General features: G+C 49.0%; 1 protein-coding gene across 1 annotated transcript; it reads left to right on the top strand.

Annotated features, from left to right (window-relative positions):
• Positions 1-2,519: 2,519 nt before the first annotated feature.
• On the top strand, positions 2,520-16,262 carry dldh (dihydrolipoamide dehydrogenase; the record flags this gene model as incomplete). The annotated part of the gene is made up of 11 exons (XM_070872676.1): positions 2,520-2,599; positions 5,033-5,101; positions 5,237-5,306; positions 5,963-6,063; positions 6,848-6,991; positions 7,310-7,411; positions 10,489-10,679; positions 10,819-10,989; positions 12,650-12,839; positions 15,925-16,062; positions 16,149-16,262. Coding segments are annotated over 11 exons (1,355 nt in total), but the record flags the coding sequence as incomplete, so codon positions are not given.
• Between the last annotated feature and the right edge of the window lie 279 nt (positions 16,263-16,541).

Here is a 16,541-nt window from a genome sequence, read left to right as displayed (position 1 = left end):
AGAGATCGCTGTGGGGGGGGGGGGAGAGAGAGAGAGTGAGAGAGAATCGCTGTGGGGGGGGGGGAGAGAGGAGGAGAGAGAGATCGCTGTGGGGGGGGGGAGAGAGAGAGAGAGAGAGATCGCTGTGGGGGGGGGGAGAGAGAGAGAGAGATCGCTGTGGGGGGGGGGGGGGGGAGAGAGAGATCGCTGTGGGGGGGGGGGGAGAGAGAGAGAGATCGCTGTGGGGGGGGGGGGGGAGAGAGAGAGATCGCTGTGGGGGGGGGGGGGAGAGAGAGAGATCGCTGTGGGGGGGGGGGGGAGAGAGAGAGAGATCGCTGTGGGGGTGGGGAGAGAGAGAGAGATCGCTGTGGGGGGGGGGAGAGAGAGAGAGATCGCTGTGGGGGGGGGAGCGAAGAGAGAGATCGCTGTGGGGGGGGGGGGAGAGAGAGATCGCTGTGGGGGGGGGGGGGGGAAAGATCGCTGGGGGGGGGGTGGGGGGAAGAGAGAGACTGGCCGCTGAGTGAGACGAGTGAGTGAGAGACTGAAGGAGTAAATAAGGCTTTATTAGAACATTTATATTATTGCCGAACATTAGAAAATACTACAATCCATTTAAAAGTACATCAAACTGTGGAGAGCTGTAAAGATCTGTGTAATACTAAACAAAACTATCAGATCTGTGTCCATACAGCCCAGTTAAGATCCAGTAAGACCTGCTTTTTCAGGGCGGTGTTAAGGTCCGGTGGTAAATGGATCTTAAATGCTGAAACTTCCATTTTGGGTGGTAATATATGGGTGGACAGTATCAAATACCGCCCGCCGGTAATGACTGGAATGTAGTGCCGGGTGGTTTGAGAGGAAACTCTAGCCCCGTGTCCCTTGGAGATGCTGGCCCTGTAGGGGAACGGCCAGGGTTTTAATGGGGCATCAACAGTGGTGGTGAGGCTGTGATTGAGCAGATTCCTCAGGATCTTCAAAGAAGCATAATACCAATAAGTTATGGGCCCAAGTTTCCACACAATAAAAAACGGGCGTCCCTCCGAGCTGGGCGCCTGTTTTTTGCGCCGGAAAAAAAACGCGCGATTCTGGAGCGCCCTGCAGTTCCATGGCACCCAGGAGGCGGAGCCTACCACTCGCGCTGATTTTGTAAGTGGGAGGGGGCGGGTACCATTTAAAATATTTTTTTTCCTGCCGGCAACCCTGCGCGTGCGCGTTGGAGCGTTCACGCACGCGCAGTGTGAAAGAAACATTGGCACTCGGCCATTTTTGTAGCTGTGTAATTTTTGAACATTTGTTAATAAAAGCACATTGCCATCAGCACTGAGGCTTCTTGCAGCAGTGAGAAGGTGCAGGGAGCCTCAAAGTTGAGGCAGCCGTTTCCCTCCCCCCCCCCCCCCCCCCGCCGCCGGGAATGGCTTCCTACCCCCCCCTCCCCTGCGGGAACGAACACTGCCTCCTCCCCCCACCCCGGGAACAAACGGCTGCCTCCCCCCCCGCCGCGGGAATGGCTTCCTACCCCCCGCGGGAACGAACGCTGCCTCCTCCTCCCCACCCCGCGGGAACGAACGGCTGCCTCAACTTGTGAGGCTTCCTGCAGCATTCTCCCTGGCTGAAGCACTTTCACACAGGTAGGAAGATGGTTTATTTAATCTTTTCTTTGCTTATAAATTTTTATTCAGGTTGGATTTATTTGTAGAAGTATAAATAAGGACTTATTATAGAATTTAATGACTTCCCTTCCCCCCCCCCCCACCTCGTTCTGGACGCCTAATTTGTAACCTGCGCCTGATTTTTTAATGTGTAGAACAGGTTTTTTCAGTTCTACAAAAATCTTCACTTGCTCCATTCTAACTTAGTTTGGAGTACGTTTTCACTGTGGAAACTTTGAAATCAGGCGTCAGTGGCCGGACATGCCCCCTTTTGAAGAAAAAATTCTGTTCCAAAGTGAAACTGTTCTAACAGACTAAAACTGCAGGAAAAAAAAATGTGGAGAATTGCGATTTCTAAGATAGTCCGTTCTCCACCAGTTGCTCCTAAAAAATCAGGCGCAAATCATGTGGAAACTTGGGCCCAAAGTATTTGAATTATTCAGTGATAAAATGCACACATGCAGTAAGTTTTGGAGAAAAGTGATTTCTGTCTTTTCTAAATTTACATTTTAAAACAGAGCAGATTTAAGATCAGTTTACACGGATTACCTATAGATTTAGTTTACCAATAGATTTCGTTTGCCTATCGATTACTTATATATTTAGTTTACCTATAGTTTACCAATAGATTATTATGCAGATCCGTATTGTACTTCATTCTAACCGACACAAGTGTGTGACATTAAATAACTCTGTCCATTTTGCTGTGCTTTAAAGTTCTTGTCCTGTTCCTGCCTCGTGTGGACGAGCTCCCTCCCTCACACGATGCACCCTTGGTCTTGGTGATTTGCCAGCTGCCGTTATATCGCTGACCGTGTCTGATGTATGAAGCTTCATGTCCTCTATCACCTGTTGAAGCTTATGCTGAAGGTATTGTGTTTTTCATTCCAGTTGATGCAGATGTCACAGTTGTGGGCTCAGGCCCTGGCGGGTATGTCGCTGCCATCAAGGCTGCACAGTTGGGGTTTAAGGTCAGTAAGAGAATGGCTAGCTGAATATAAATTGGCGTCATGTTTATTATTAGCAACTTAGATGATGGGATAGAGAGCCACGTTTGCTGATGACACAAAGATGGCAGCAGGGCAGGCAAAACTGTGGCACATAGATTTAAATGTAAGCAAGTATGGCACTCATTTTGGACCTAAAAAGGATAAAACAGGATACTTTCTAAATGGTGAAAAGCTAGAAACAGTGGAGACCCAGAGAGACTTGTGGGTCCCGGTACATCGATCATTAAAATGTCATGGACAGGGACAGAAAATGGGATGCTGGGCTTTATATCCAGAGGACTCGAGTACAAGGGAGTAGACGTTACGCTGCAGCTGTACAAAGCCCTGGTTAGACCACACCTGGAGCACTGTGAGCAGTTCTGGGCACCACACCTTAGGGAGGGTATATTGGGCTTGGAGGGAGTGCAGCGTGGGTTTACCAAAATGATACCTGCACTCCAAGGGTTAAGTTACGAGGAGAGAACACACAAATTAGGGTTGTATTCCCTGGAGTTTAGAAGGTTAAGGGGTGATCTGATCAAAGTTTGATATGGGGAACTGATAGGGTAGATAGAAACGATTTCTGCTGGATGGGGATTCTAGGATTAGGGTACATAGCCTAAAAATTAGAATAAGGCCTTTCAGGGGTGGTTAGGAAACACCTCTGCAGACAGAGTGGTAGAAGTTTGGAAAACTATTCACAAAGACCAGTTGATGCTAGATCAATTTTAAATCTGAGATCGATAGATTTTTGTTAGCCAAAGACATTAAGGGATATGGGCCAAAGGCAGGTAGATGGAGTTAGGTCGCAGATCAGCCATGATTTCATTGAATGGCAGAACAGACTCAAGGGGCTGAATGGCCTCCTTTTGTTCCTATGTTTAATATTAAACATGCACCATGTCATAGAAACAGCACCAAATGTGTCATTACATTGATATCTAATGTCTGACCCACTCTTCCAATCGATCTGCAGTACATTGAGTCCTGTGAAATGTAGAACCAGGAACAAGATCTCCTGGGAGATTCCTCCTGGTAGTTTAGGATCTGAAGGACAGTTTCTGATGTATACCATAGTTTGCCTGCAGCCTAAACGTGATGGTGCTGTGATAAACAGGGAGCTTTGGTCACAATTATAGTGCAGATGTTTTCAAATCTTCTTACTTTAAATGTTAGTTGTGGCTATTTGTATCCTCTGGCTGCGGAAAATGCTCATTACACTTTCCAAGTAACTGTGAATCTTTTGTTCAATGATAACCCAACATGTTGCAGTTCATCCACAATGTTTAAAACAGCCAGTGTACATTCAAAAAGGCAGACAAACTATTGATATGGTCTTTATTGCTGGGCAACTTCAGGAACAGTGTGGAGAACAAAACTATTGCCTGCTGATCTCAGTCAGCACAGAGGAACTCTGGAAACTAATGGCCAAAAAGCAGGTGACCCGAGTCATGGAAAATGATCCCTAAAAGTTTCCAACCCCTTCCCTGTCGCCAAGTGACGATTCACTTCAGGACAGATGAAAATGATACAATCTCCCTGCCTGTGATCCTGTTCGGGAGCTCATATTCCCGTGTTGCCCACACACAAGAGGGGTTCAAGTTATCATGGACCATTTCTTGGATGCTTGCAAGAAATGTAGCCTCAGTATCAGTGTGGAGAAGACTGATGTCCTATACCAGCCTGACCCAAGCAGCCCTTGTGTGCCAGCCAGTATCACCATGGAAGGGTGTGCATTGTCTGAGTTCACCGACGTAGGATGCACCATGTCACATGATGAGCTGCTAGGTTAGGTTAGGTGAACCGCAGATTGTTTAAAGCCAATGGGGCTTTTGGAAGCCCCATTGTGAGGTTAACAGGGAGATTAAACAAACAAAAGGTCGGTGTTTCTCACCCTCCCCCGGCATCCATCTTGGGGCTGTGGTGTGTCGTCCCCGTTCGTTCCCCCTCCCGGTATAATTTCCATCTGTCCTGAAGTGAATATTCACTTGGCGACAGGGAAGGGGTTGGAAACTTTAGGGATCATTTTCCATGACTTGGGTCACCCTTTTGGCCACTAGTTTCCAGAGTTCCTCTGTGCTGACTGAGACCAACAGACAATAGTTGTGGTGTGCTACCTGTAGTCACAAACTTCCATCCAGGCTGATGGAATTATAGCAAATTGCTCTGATCTCATTTTAAATTACGAAACATCCTGGAGAGTTGAACAGTCTTGAAAACCTATTTAAATCCACAGGTATCCTGCCCATAATTACGGCTAAATCCTAAAAGTGATGGACAAACAGTTTAGCAAAGGGGAATGGTTGTCAAAACATTGTTCGTTTAGTTACTGGACAGACGGAGGGCTGGTGCTAATACAGCTCACATTTTTAAAAATACTTTCAATATGTTAACATTCATTTTTCAAACTTTTAGACTGTGTGTGTGGAAAAGAACGATACGTTGGGTGGAACGTGTTTGAATGTGGGTTGTATCCCCTCCAAAGTAAGTACTCCCTCAATATGCATCATTTTTAATCCAAGCTATATTAATACACTACCGTACAGGTCAGTGTCTTGGTGCTTTACATATCACCTGTAAGGTTAGCTTCTTAATCAATATTGTGATTATTGTTTTAAGGCGTTGCTGAATAACTCCTATCTGTATCACTTGGCCCACGGGAAAGACTTTGCCAGCAGAGGGATTGAAAGTAAGTAGATCTCATGTATTGGCCTCTGTCTTCCCTTCTTTACCTACTCGTGCTCATTTGAGTACAAGATTTGGTTAGTAATTGGAAGTGAGTAGATGGGGTAAGCTTGGAGTCAATCATTGCTCACACTCAGTTGCTCAATGATGTTCCCCTTTAACAATGCTGTTTAAATGACAAATTTAAAGAACAAATTATTTTATTCTTTAAATTGTCCTTGTTATGTTACCCTGCCTCCCTGATTATAAAATCTAAATGTAATGATTGAAGCTGCACATCTCATGGCTTATTTCAATGCAGATGATGTGATCTAGCTATTTGTCGGGAGTGTGAGAGCCCATTTTGCTCAGGGACTGTGAACATACAAGGGACTGTTTCATTCACGTTCAATTCAGGCAGATGTGCTCTGACAATATTGCAGACATTGTGCAAGTGGGAAATGCCCCTAATCCCCTTCGACACGAGCATCGCCCCCCTTACAAGTAGGAGTGGCATATTTTCAAACAAATGTTTTGTCGAGCAGTGCAGAATAGTTCACTATTTCATTTCTTCTATTTCATGATATTCTACATCTGATAGAATGGAACTGAGTGCCCAATATTGAGGGTGTGTGAGAAGTGTCATTTTGATCTTTTAAATTACTTCATTTTGTTTTAAAGTCACAGGAATGAATCTTAACCTGGAGAAGATGATGGAACAAAAGAGCGGTGCAGTGAAGTCATTAACCGGTGGAATTGCCCATTTATTTAAACAAAATAAGGTGTGTTTCTGATGCAGGTATAGATTTTGGAGCTGTGTTTTTTGCAGGCAGTGCTGGGGCAGGAGCGGACTGCATTCTTTGGTCGGGTAATATAGAATCTGTGAAAGCACATGCCCACATTTGATGAACTGCGAGTTGTAGGTTTTCAGTAGCTGCTCTCTAGGTCTTTGTCACTTGAGCTTTGTTCAGTATTGTGCTTTTTTTAAGGTCAGAATTCAAGTTTTGTCTTTTACATTTTGAAATATATTTAAAAATTCACATTTCTAAATGGGGTTTCAAATGTTTTTTAAATTTAGCAGTATTTGCAAATTTGAAGTTTACCATAAATGTTTTGTCCGTGAAATAATAGTTGGAACCTGAGCTTGGGCTGTTGTGTGTGCTGATATTCCCTGATCTGCAGTGAGGCAGTCTGCAATCTCCGGTAAAACCACCTGCCTTATTTTCACCCTCCTGCGCGGTCCGATTTGCTTACTGCACCTCACCCACACATAAAACATTCTTCCTGCAATTTTACTGGAGGAGGAAATCTTGCTCTGATTGGCCAACCAGACACCGAAAAAGCAAATCTGACAGTTTGCTTCACTGCCCAGCGAGTCACTGAGAACTAACTGTCCAAAAATAACCCCCTGCATTTTGAAACGTGCAATCTTCCTTTGTCACGAGGCTAATTCTCCCCCTCTTTTTAGAAAGATTTTAAGCGTTCCGTATTTGAAAATTTTGACTTGTATTTGGATAAAAGAATAAAGCATCTCAATATTTGTGTGTCTTTCCATTTCTCTACCAGGTGACACATGTCCAAGGATATGGTAAGATTACTGGGAAAAACCAGGTCACAGCTCACTGCAATGATGGCAGCACACAAATCATCAACTCCAAGAACATCCTCATTGCCACAGGGTCGGAGGTGACACCTTTCCCTGGGATTCAGGTACATCTGTTAACTCACATAAAAGGGCTAATCTTGAGTTTGAGAAGTTCTCCATGTTTTGACAGTAACTATTTGATTGTTCCTAAGTGCACCATCCTGATCTGTTTAAAAATGTGTTTCATGGGAATTTGTGGCCATTCAGCCCCATGTGCGAGCTCAAGGTGCCACCCTCCACACTAATCCCATTCCCCACGTTTACAGCATCCTGTCTACATGTGCTTTGTACATTTTGTACATGTGCAACCTATTCATGTTCTTTACCTGAAAGTCAATATCCTAAGAGTCTAAGTTAATGCCATTAATATGCCGTACCCACAGATTGATGAAGAGACTATTGTGTCTTCGACGGGAGCCTTATCATTGAAGAAAGTTCCTGACAAGATGCTGGTTATTGGTGCTGGTGTCATTGGCGTTGAATTGGTAAGAAAACGGAAAAGATGAAAAGTATTCTTTAAATGATGTTGGAAACTGCAGAAATGAGAGCTCTCTGTTTATAGGGGGAGAATTAGCTTTGTGATAAAGGAAGGTTAATCATAGAATCATCAACGTAGGCAGTCCCACGGAGTTGAGGAAGATCTGCTTCCACTCTTAACATGAGTTCTTAGGTGGCTGAATAGTCCAATACGAGAACCACAGTCCCTGTCATAGGTGGGACAGACAGTCGTTGAGGGAAGGGGTGGGTGGGACTGGTTTGCCATATGCTCTTTCCGTTGCCTGCGCTTGATTTCTGCATGCTCTCGGCGACGAGACTTGAGGTGCTCAACGCCCTCCCGGATGCGCTTCCTCCACTTACGGCGGTCTTTGGCCAGAGACTCCCAGGTGTCGGTGATGATGTTACACTTTATCAGGGAGGCTTTGAGGGTGTCCTTATAATGTTTTCGCTTACCACCTTTGACTCGTTTACCGTGAAGGAGTTCGAGTAGAGCGCTTGCTTTGGGAGTCTCGTGTCTGGCATGTGAACTATGTGGCCTGCCGAGCGGTAGGCCACTTAATAGTGTAGATGAACAAAGGGACCTTGGAGTGCTTGTCCACAGATCCCTGAAAGTAGCAGGTCAGGTGGATAAGGTGGTTAAGAAGGCATACGGAATGCTTGCCTTTATTGGCCGAGGCATAGAATATAAGAGCAGGGAGGTTATGTTTAACTTGTATTTTGGTTAGGCCACAGCTGGAGTACTGCGTGCAGTTCTGGTCGCCGCATTATAGGAAGGACGTGATTGCACTAGAGAGGGTGCAGAGGAGATTTGCTCGGATGCTGCCTGGAATGGTTAGTTATGAGGACAGATTGGATAGGCTGGGTTTGTTCTCATTGGAACAGAGGAGGTTGAGAGGTGACCTCAATGAGGTGTACAAAATATTGAGGGACCTGGACATAATGGATAGTAAGGGTCTATTTCCATTGGTTGGAGGGGTCTATTACACGGGGGTATAGTTTTACGGTGGTTGTGGAAGGTATAGAGGGGATTTGAGGAGGGGCTTCTTTATGCAGAGGGTTGTGGGGATCTGGAACTCGCTGCCTGGAAGAGTGGTGGATGCAGAAACCCTCATCCCTCAGAAACCCACTTTTAAGAGATGGTTGGATGGGCACTTAAAGTGCAGTAACCGGCAGAGTTACGGACCTAGAGCTGGTAATTGGGATTAGACTGGATAACCTTTTGTTCGGCAACCGCAGATATAATTCTAAGTACTGCAGGGAATAGAATACGGCCAGGGTGATCTCCTGGACTCGTTTCAATCGCCTGGATGGGTCGGAGAGGAATTTTCCCAGATTTTTTCTCCCTAAATTAGCATTGGTTTTTAATCTGTTTTTTGCCTCTCCCAGGAGATCACATGGCTCCGGTTGGGGTGGAATGTAGAATGTTTCAGGATGTCGCAGTTGTGTGAGATGGACTGGTTGGGCTGGGTGCTCTTTGCCTTTCCGTCATTGTTCATAGGTTTATATGTAACTTTTAGGGCTGCTGACCAAGGGCCATGCGGCTCTTTGTCGGCCGGCGCGAACACGATGGGCCGGAATAACCTCCTGCGCTGTAAATTTTTATGTTTCTATAAGGGGTAACCAGTGGATGTGGTGTATTTGGACTTCCAGAAGACAATCGATAAGGTGCCACATAAAAGGTTACTTCACAAGATAAAAGTTCACGAGGTTGTGGGTACTATATTAGCATGGATGGAGGATTGGCTAACTAACAGAAAACAGAGAGTTGGGATAAATGGGTCATTTTCCAGTTGGCAAACAGTAACTAGTGGAGTGCCACGGGGATTGGTGCTGGATCCTCAACTCTTTACAATCTATATTAATGACTTAGATGAAGGGACCGAGTGTAATGTAGCCAAGTTTGCTGATGATACAAAGATGGGTGGGAAAGCAAGTTGTGAGGGTCACAAAAAATCTACAAAGGGATATAGACAGGCTAAGTGAGTGGCAGGTGGCAAAATTTGGCAGATGGAGTACAATGGGAAAATGTGAGGTTATCCACTTTGGCAGAAAAAATAGAAAAGCAAATTATAATTTAAATGGAGAAAAATTAAAAATTTTTGCAGTACAGAGAGACCTAGGGGTCCTTGTGCATGAAACACACACAGTTAGTATGCAGGTACAGCAAGTAATCAGGAAGGCAAATGGAATGTTGGCCTTTATTGCAAGGGGGATAGAGTATATAAACAGAGAAGTCCTGCTACAACTGTACAGGGTATTGGTGAGGCCACACCTGGAGTACTGCGTACAGTTTTGGTCTTTGTATTTAAGGAAGGATATATTTGCATTGGAGGCTGTTCACTAGGTTGACTCCGGAGACGAGGGGGTTGACTTATGAAGATAGGTTGAGTAGGTTGGGCCTATATTCATTGGAGTTCAGAAGAATGAGAGGTAATCTTATCGAAACATATAAGATAATGAGGGGGTTTGACAAGGTGGATGCAGAGAGGATATTTCCACTGATAGGGGAAACTAAAACTAGGGGACATAGTTTTAAATGGGCGGCCCCTTATTGAGACTGAGATGAGGAGGAATTTCTTCTCTCAGAGGGTTGTAAATCTGTGGAATTCTCTGCCCCAGAGAGCTGTGAGGCTGGGTCATTGAATATATTTAAGGTGAATATATTTAAGGAGATAGACAGATTTTTGAGCAATAAGGGAGAGGGCAGGGAAGTGGAGCTGAGTCCATGATCAGATCAGCCATGACATTGAATGGCAGAACAGGCTCGAGGGGCCAAATGGCTGACTTCCAGGCACTTGGACATTGTATACTTTCCACCCCTCTTGTCTGCTCTGCCTCTTGTAGGAGAATGATGTCCCAGCCTGACACAACTGTCAGGAACTGCTTACAGAAATGCCTTCCTCACTGGCAGTGAGATTCTCCCATTGTACCAAACGTGCACTCCCTCCCTCCCTCCCTCCCGCCCAGCTCTGCCGATCTTCCTGCACTCGGTCCTGTGGCGGTGTTGAATAAGTCGGTGTGTATGTTGCAGTGTTTGGAGGTTGTAATGTTCATCTGTCTCCAGGGCTCTGTGTGGCAGCGCCTCGGTTCCGAAGTGACAGCTGTTGAATTCCTGGGACATGTTGGAGGAGTCGGGATCGACATGGAGATCTCAAAGAATTTTCAACGCATTCTTCAGAAGCAGGGTGTGAAGTTCAAGCTCAACACAAAGGTTACTGCAGCAACAAAGAGACCTGATGGAAAGATTGATGTTAGGTGAGTACGAAATGGGCGTGTGTCCGCATTGGATCGCTAAATGTCGCCAGATGTAATCTCAATCCTGTTTATATTTCTGTGTGCAGAAAAGTGCGCGGAGCTTACATTAGACACACTTTCAAGTGTTTCCCTTCTCTAGTTTTGAGGCTGCAGCTGGTGGAAAGGCGGATGTGCTCACGTGTGATGTGCTGCTGGTGAGCGTTGGCCGTCGTCCTTTCACTGAGGGTCTGGGACTGCAGGACATCGGCATCGAACTGGATCAGAAAGGTCGCATACCAGTTAACACCCGCTTCCAAACGCACATCCCCAGGTACGTGGTCCCAGTGCTTGGCTGTAGGGTTACTAAAAGCTCCGCTCCCTCGGGGCCATCATTCCACAATTAGTGCCATAGCTGTGAGCGGGGAGTGAGTGTGTAACGGAGCTGTGAGCAGTCAGTGAGTGTGTAACGGAGCTGTGAGCGGTCAGTGAGTGTGTGAGCAGTCAGTGAGTGTGTAACCGAGCTGTGAGCGGGGAGTGAGTGTGTGAGCGGGGTGGGGGGGGGGGGGGAGAGAGAGAGGAGTGTGTGAGCGGGGGGGGGAGGAGTGTGTGAGCGGGGGGGGGGGGGGGAGTGTGTGAGCGGGGGGAAAGTGTGTGACGGAGCTGTGCGCGGGGAGTGAGTGTGTGACGGAGCTGTGAGTCAGGGGTGGAAGGGGTTGAGGGTCGATACGGCGGAGGACTACAACAAATTGCAAGAAGACAATAAACTTGCAAAATGGGCATAGAATTGGCAAATGAATTTCAACACAGATAAACGTGAGGTGTTACATTTTGGTAATAAAAATAAGGAGATCACTTATTACTTGGGAAAATAATCTAAATGGGGTAGGGCAGCAAAGGGATCAAGGAATACAAATCTCTGAAGTTTGCGACGCAGGGTAATAAGGCCATATAAAAAAAGCAAAACCAGCACTGGGGTTTGTTTCTCGAGGGATAGAATTGAAAAGTTTGGAAGTTGTGCTAAACCTGTATGGAACCCTGGTTAGACCACACGCTGAGTCCCACGTACAGTTCTGGTCACCGTTATATTCAAAGCAATCCGTTGATCCCACACTCTCTCCGCAGATCCTGGCAATATTTTCTCCAAGTGTTTATCCAATTCCATTTGGGAAGCTGCTATTGAATCTTTATCCACCACCCTCTGGCAGTGCATCTCTCATCCTCACCACTCATTGTGTAAAACTGGTTCCCTCATGTCGCCTCTGGTTCTTTGCCAATCACCTGAAAGCTGTGCCTTATCCTTATTGACCCTTCTATCATTGGAAGCCATTTCTTTTTATTTACTCGATCCAAAGCCTCATCCCTCATTCTCACTAATCTCCCTGTCCCCTCTCCAAGGCCTTCGTGTCCTTCCGAAAGTGCGGTGCCCTGAATTAGCCACAATACTCCAGCTGGGGCCTAAGCAGTGTTTAATATCGGTTCAGCATAACCTCCTGGTTTTTGTACTCTCTGCCTCTGTTTATAAAGCCCAGGATCCCATTTACTTAGCTGCTTTGTTAACCTGTTCTTCCACCTTCCAAGATTTGTGCACAAACAACACCCAGGTCTCTCTCTTCCTGCACCCCTTTTAAAATTGTACCATTTAGTGTGTATGGTCTCCTCATTCTTCCTTCCAAAATATATCGCCTCACACTTTTCTGCATTGAATTCCATCTGCCATGTATCCACCAGCCTGTCTATGTCCTCATGAAGTCTATCTCTATCTTCCTCACTCTTTACTACACATCCCAGTTTTGTATTATCTGCAAATTTCAAAATTATGCCCTGTACCCGCGAGTCATTAATGAGCAGTATAAACAGCTTCGTCCTGAATTCTGAGCATCTCCACTATATACTGCCCTCGCATATCTAAATATATAATAGCATATATGTAGCATGTAAATGTTCTTCATTACATGGAACTGCAATCCGACTGTGAGTTGTCTTTTCCACAGCATCTTTGCCATTGGGGATGTGATTGCTGGCCCCATGCTGGCCCACAAGGCTGAAGATGAGGGGATAATCTGTGTGGAAGGAATGGCGGGAGGTGCTGTTCACATTGACTATAACTGTGTCCCATCTGTTGTATACACTCACCCAGAGGTTGCTTGGGTTGGCAAATCTGAAGAACAGTTAAAGGAGGAGGTAATATTGCCACTAGTTCTCGAGACAGGGCTTGTGGGGGTGGGGGGGAGAAGGTGCAGGTGGGGGTCAATGGATTGGGAGGGGGGAAAGGCAGGAGATTGGGGGGCACGGAGCGGGGGGTCGGGATTGGGAGAGGGACGGCAGGGGATTGGAGGGGGACGATGGGATTGGGGGGGGGCGAGGGATTGGGAGAGGGGGACGACTGGATCAGGGGGGGCAAGGGATTGGGAGGGGGAACGGCGGAGGAATGGGGATCGGGGGGGGGGGGCGCGGTGGATCGGTGGGAAATGGGAGCAGCGGAGGAGGATTGGGGGCACTGGGGCAGAGGCTGGCTAACTGCATGTTTCCAGCATTCTCGGTCTTTATTTCGCTGCAAAATGAAACTGATACTTGGTTAAACATTGAAAATTTCAGCTTATACATTAAAGTGTTGTCTTGGGGTTTGAAATAAAGATATATCCAGGCCTGTGACTTACAAACATCATATTGGCTTGAGGTGTCCTTTCAATATCAGGTTAAAAGAGCGACAGTATCGAGTCATGTTTGGGAACTTGACTTCAGTGCATTTATTGCCCCCTGTGAGTGGGGGGGGGGATTAGGGCCCCCTGTGAGTTGGGGGGGGGGGATTAGGGCCCCCTGTGAGTGGGGGGGGGGATTAGGGCCCCCTGTGAGTGGGGGGGGGTTAGGGCCCCCTGTGAGTGGGGGGGGGGGTATTAGGGCCTCCTGTGAGTGGGGGGGGGGGGATTAGGGCCTCCTGTGAGTGGGGGGGGGGGGATTAGGGCCCCCTGTGAGTGGGGGGGGGGAGAGAGATTAGGGCCCCCTGTGAGTGGGGGGGGGGGTATTAGGGCCTCCTGTGAGTGGGGGGGGGATTAGGGCCCCCTGTGAGTGGGGGGGGGGGAGAGAGATTAGGGCCCCCTGTGAGTGGGGGGGGGATTAGGGCCCCCTGTGAGTGGGGGGGGAATTAGGGCCCCCTGTGAGTGGGGGGGGGATTAGGGCCCCCTGTGAGTGGGGGGGGGATTAGGGCCCCCTGTGAGTGGGGGGGGAGGGATTAGGGCCTCCTGTGAGTGGGGGGGAGGGATTAGGGCCTCCTGTGAGTGGGGGGGGGATTAGGGCCTCCTGTGAGTGGGGGGGGGATTAGGGCCTCCTGTGAGTGGGGGGGGGATTAGGGCCCCCTGTGAGTGGGGGGGGGATTAGGGCCCCCTGTGAGTGGGGGGGGGGATTAGGGCCCCCTGAGAGTGGGGGGGGAGATTAGGGCCTCCTGTGAGTGGGGGAGGGGGAGATTAGGGCCCCTGTGAGTGGGGGTGGGAGCCCCCTGTGAGTGAGTGGGGGGGGATTAGGGCCCCCTTTGAGTGGGGGGGGGGGGGGTTAGGGCCCCCTGTGAGTGGGGGGGGGGGGTTAGGGCCCCCTGTGAGTGGGGGGCGGGGTATTCGGGCCTCCTGTGAGTGGGGGGGGGGGATTAGGGCCCCCTGTGAGTGGGGGGGGGGGTTAGGGCCCCCTGTGAGTGGGGGGGGGGGATTAGGGCCCCCTGTGAGTGGGGGGAGGGGAGGGATTAGGGCCTCCCGTGAGTGGGGGGGGATTAGGGCTACTGTGAGTGGGGGGGGGATTAGGGCCCCCTGTGAGTGGGGGGGGGGATTAGGGCCCCCTGAGAGTGGGGGGGGGAGATTAGGGCCTCCTGTGAGTGGGGGAGGGGGAGATTAGGACTCCGTGAGTGGGGGGGGGTGTTAGGCCCCTGTGAGTGAGTGGGGGGGGATTAGAGCCCCCTGTGAGTGGGGTGGGGGGTTAGGGACCCCTGTGAGTGGGGGGGGGGGGTTAGGGCCCCTGTGAGTGGGGGGGGTGGGGTGTTAGGGCCCGCTGTGAGTGGGGGGGGGGTAGGGCCCCCCTGTGAGTGGGGGGGGATTAGGGCCTCCTGTGAGTGGAGGGGGGATTAGGGCCCCTGTGAGTGGGGGGGGGGGATTAGGGCCTCCTGAGAGTGGGGGGGCGGATTAGGGCCCCCTGTGAGTGGGGGTGGGGGTGTTAGGGCCCCTGTGAGTGGGGGGGGGGTTAGGGCCCCCTGTGAGTGAGTGGGGGCGGATTAGGGCCCCCTTTGAGTGGGGGGAGGGGTTAGGGCCCCCTGTGAGTGGGGAGGTGGGGTGTTAGGGCCCGCTGTGAGTGGGGGGGGTGGGTAGGGCCCCTGTGAGTAGGGCGGGGGAGGTTAGGGCCCCAGACATCTCCCGGTTGGCCGTTACCCCTGAAGCTGGCGAATGTTTTGAAGTTGACTTTAGTTGCTGCATTAGCCTTGGCCAAAACCAACTCAATGGATACAGCTAATGGCCACCAATCAGTGATGGGTTACAAATATTACCAGCTCATGCTGGGTGCTGAAAGGCAGCACCTGTGGAGAGAGAACCAGTTAACCTTTCAGTTCAATGACCTGTCATCAGAACTGGACTAAGTTACAGATGTAGTGGGTTTTAAACAAGTACAGAGGCAAGGAACGGGGGAGGGGAGCGAAGAACAAAAAGGAAGCTCTGTGATTGGGTGGAAGGCAGGAGAGATTAATTGACAAGGACCAGGAGCAAACAATGGGTTCAGAGCAGGTGTAAAATGGCAGCAGCAGAATCATTGCCAAAAGTTACTGTCTGAAAACATCGGAGCAGTGGTCATTGATGCGAAATAGTTGAACTAAGCGTTGAGTCAGAAGGTTGTAAAGTGCCGAATTGAAAGATGAGGTGCTGTTCCTCGAACCTCATTGAAACAGTGTAGGAGGCCGAGGACAGAGCGCTGAGAGTGGGGCGGAGAATTAAAGTGACAGGTGACTGGAAGCTCGGGGTCACGCTTGCAGACTGAAGGGGAAGGTGTTCAGCACAGCGTTTGGTCTCCCCGGTGTCGAGTTAATTGGAAGCAGGGGTGGCCACTCTGTGCATTGAGCGTCAAGCTGTCTCACACAAGACAAGTGCCCAAATGCTCAAGGTACATTTATCAGTCTTCTGGATTCATTTGGCATTGAGCTGATTCCTACTGACACAGGTCTACCTTGCTGCAAAGAGTTGATCCAAAATGTGTGTGTGCACCTGTGGAGTTAACTTCAATCATTTTCTCCTCTCAGGGTATTCCGTACAAGATCGGCAAATTTCCATTTGCTGCCAACAGCAGAGCGAAGACTAACAATGATACTGATGGTCTAGTAAAGATCCTCAGTCATAAAGAAACAGACAGAATGCTAGGGGCACACATCCTGGGGTCTGTAAGTAGAAAACCTGTGTATCAAGATCCAACCCAGCCGTGGCTGCTGTTCACCTGTAGTTATACATGTGCTTTCTTTATTTCCAGGGCGCTGGTGAAATGATCAATGAGCAACCCTCGCTATGGGAGTATGGCGCATCATGTGAAGATATTGCCCGTGTTTGTCATGCCCATCCCAGTAAGTGAGACTGGGAAAGCGTGGGGTAATGGGAAAATTTATTACCCGTGTCTTTATAACATTGTGCCTGACAACCCTCCTCACTCCCACTGATTACTTCCAACACCCATGTTTGTGCCCACTGCACATGCACACCTTGGAGTTCACAACACCCCCACGCTCTCCCCCCCCCCCCCCCACCCCTCTCTCCTCCCTCCCACCCCCTCTCCTCCCTCCCCCCCACCCTCTCTCCTCCCCCCCCCCCCTCCCCCACCCCTCTTCCTCCCCCCCACCCCTCTCTCTCTCCCCCCCACTTCCTCTCT

This window comes from Pristiophorus japonicus, unplaced genomic scaffold (genome assembly GCF_044704955.1).
Source record: "Pristiophorus japonicus isolate sPriJap1 unplaced genomic scaffold, sPriJap1.hap1 HAP1_SCAFFOLD_3482, whole genome shotgun sequence".
In the NCBI taxonomy this organism is placed as follows: Eukaryota; Metazoa; Chordata; class Chondrichthyes; family Pristiophoridae; genus Pristiophorus; species Pristiophorus japonicus.
Note: the sequence above shows the minus strand (reverse complement) of the source record. Positions and strands in the feature narration are given on the sequence as shown.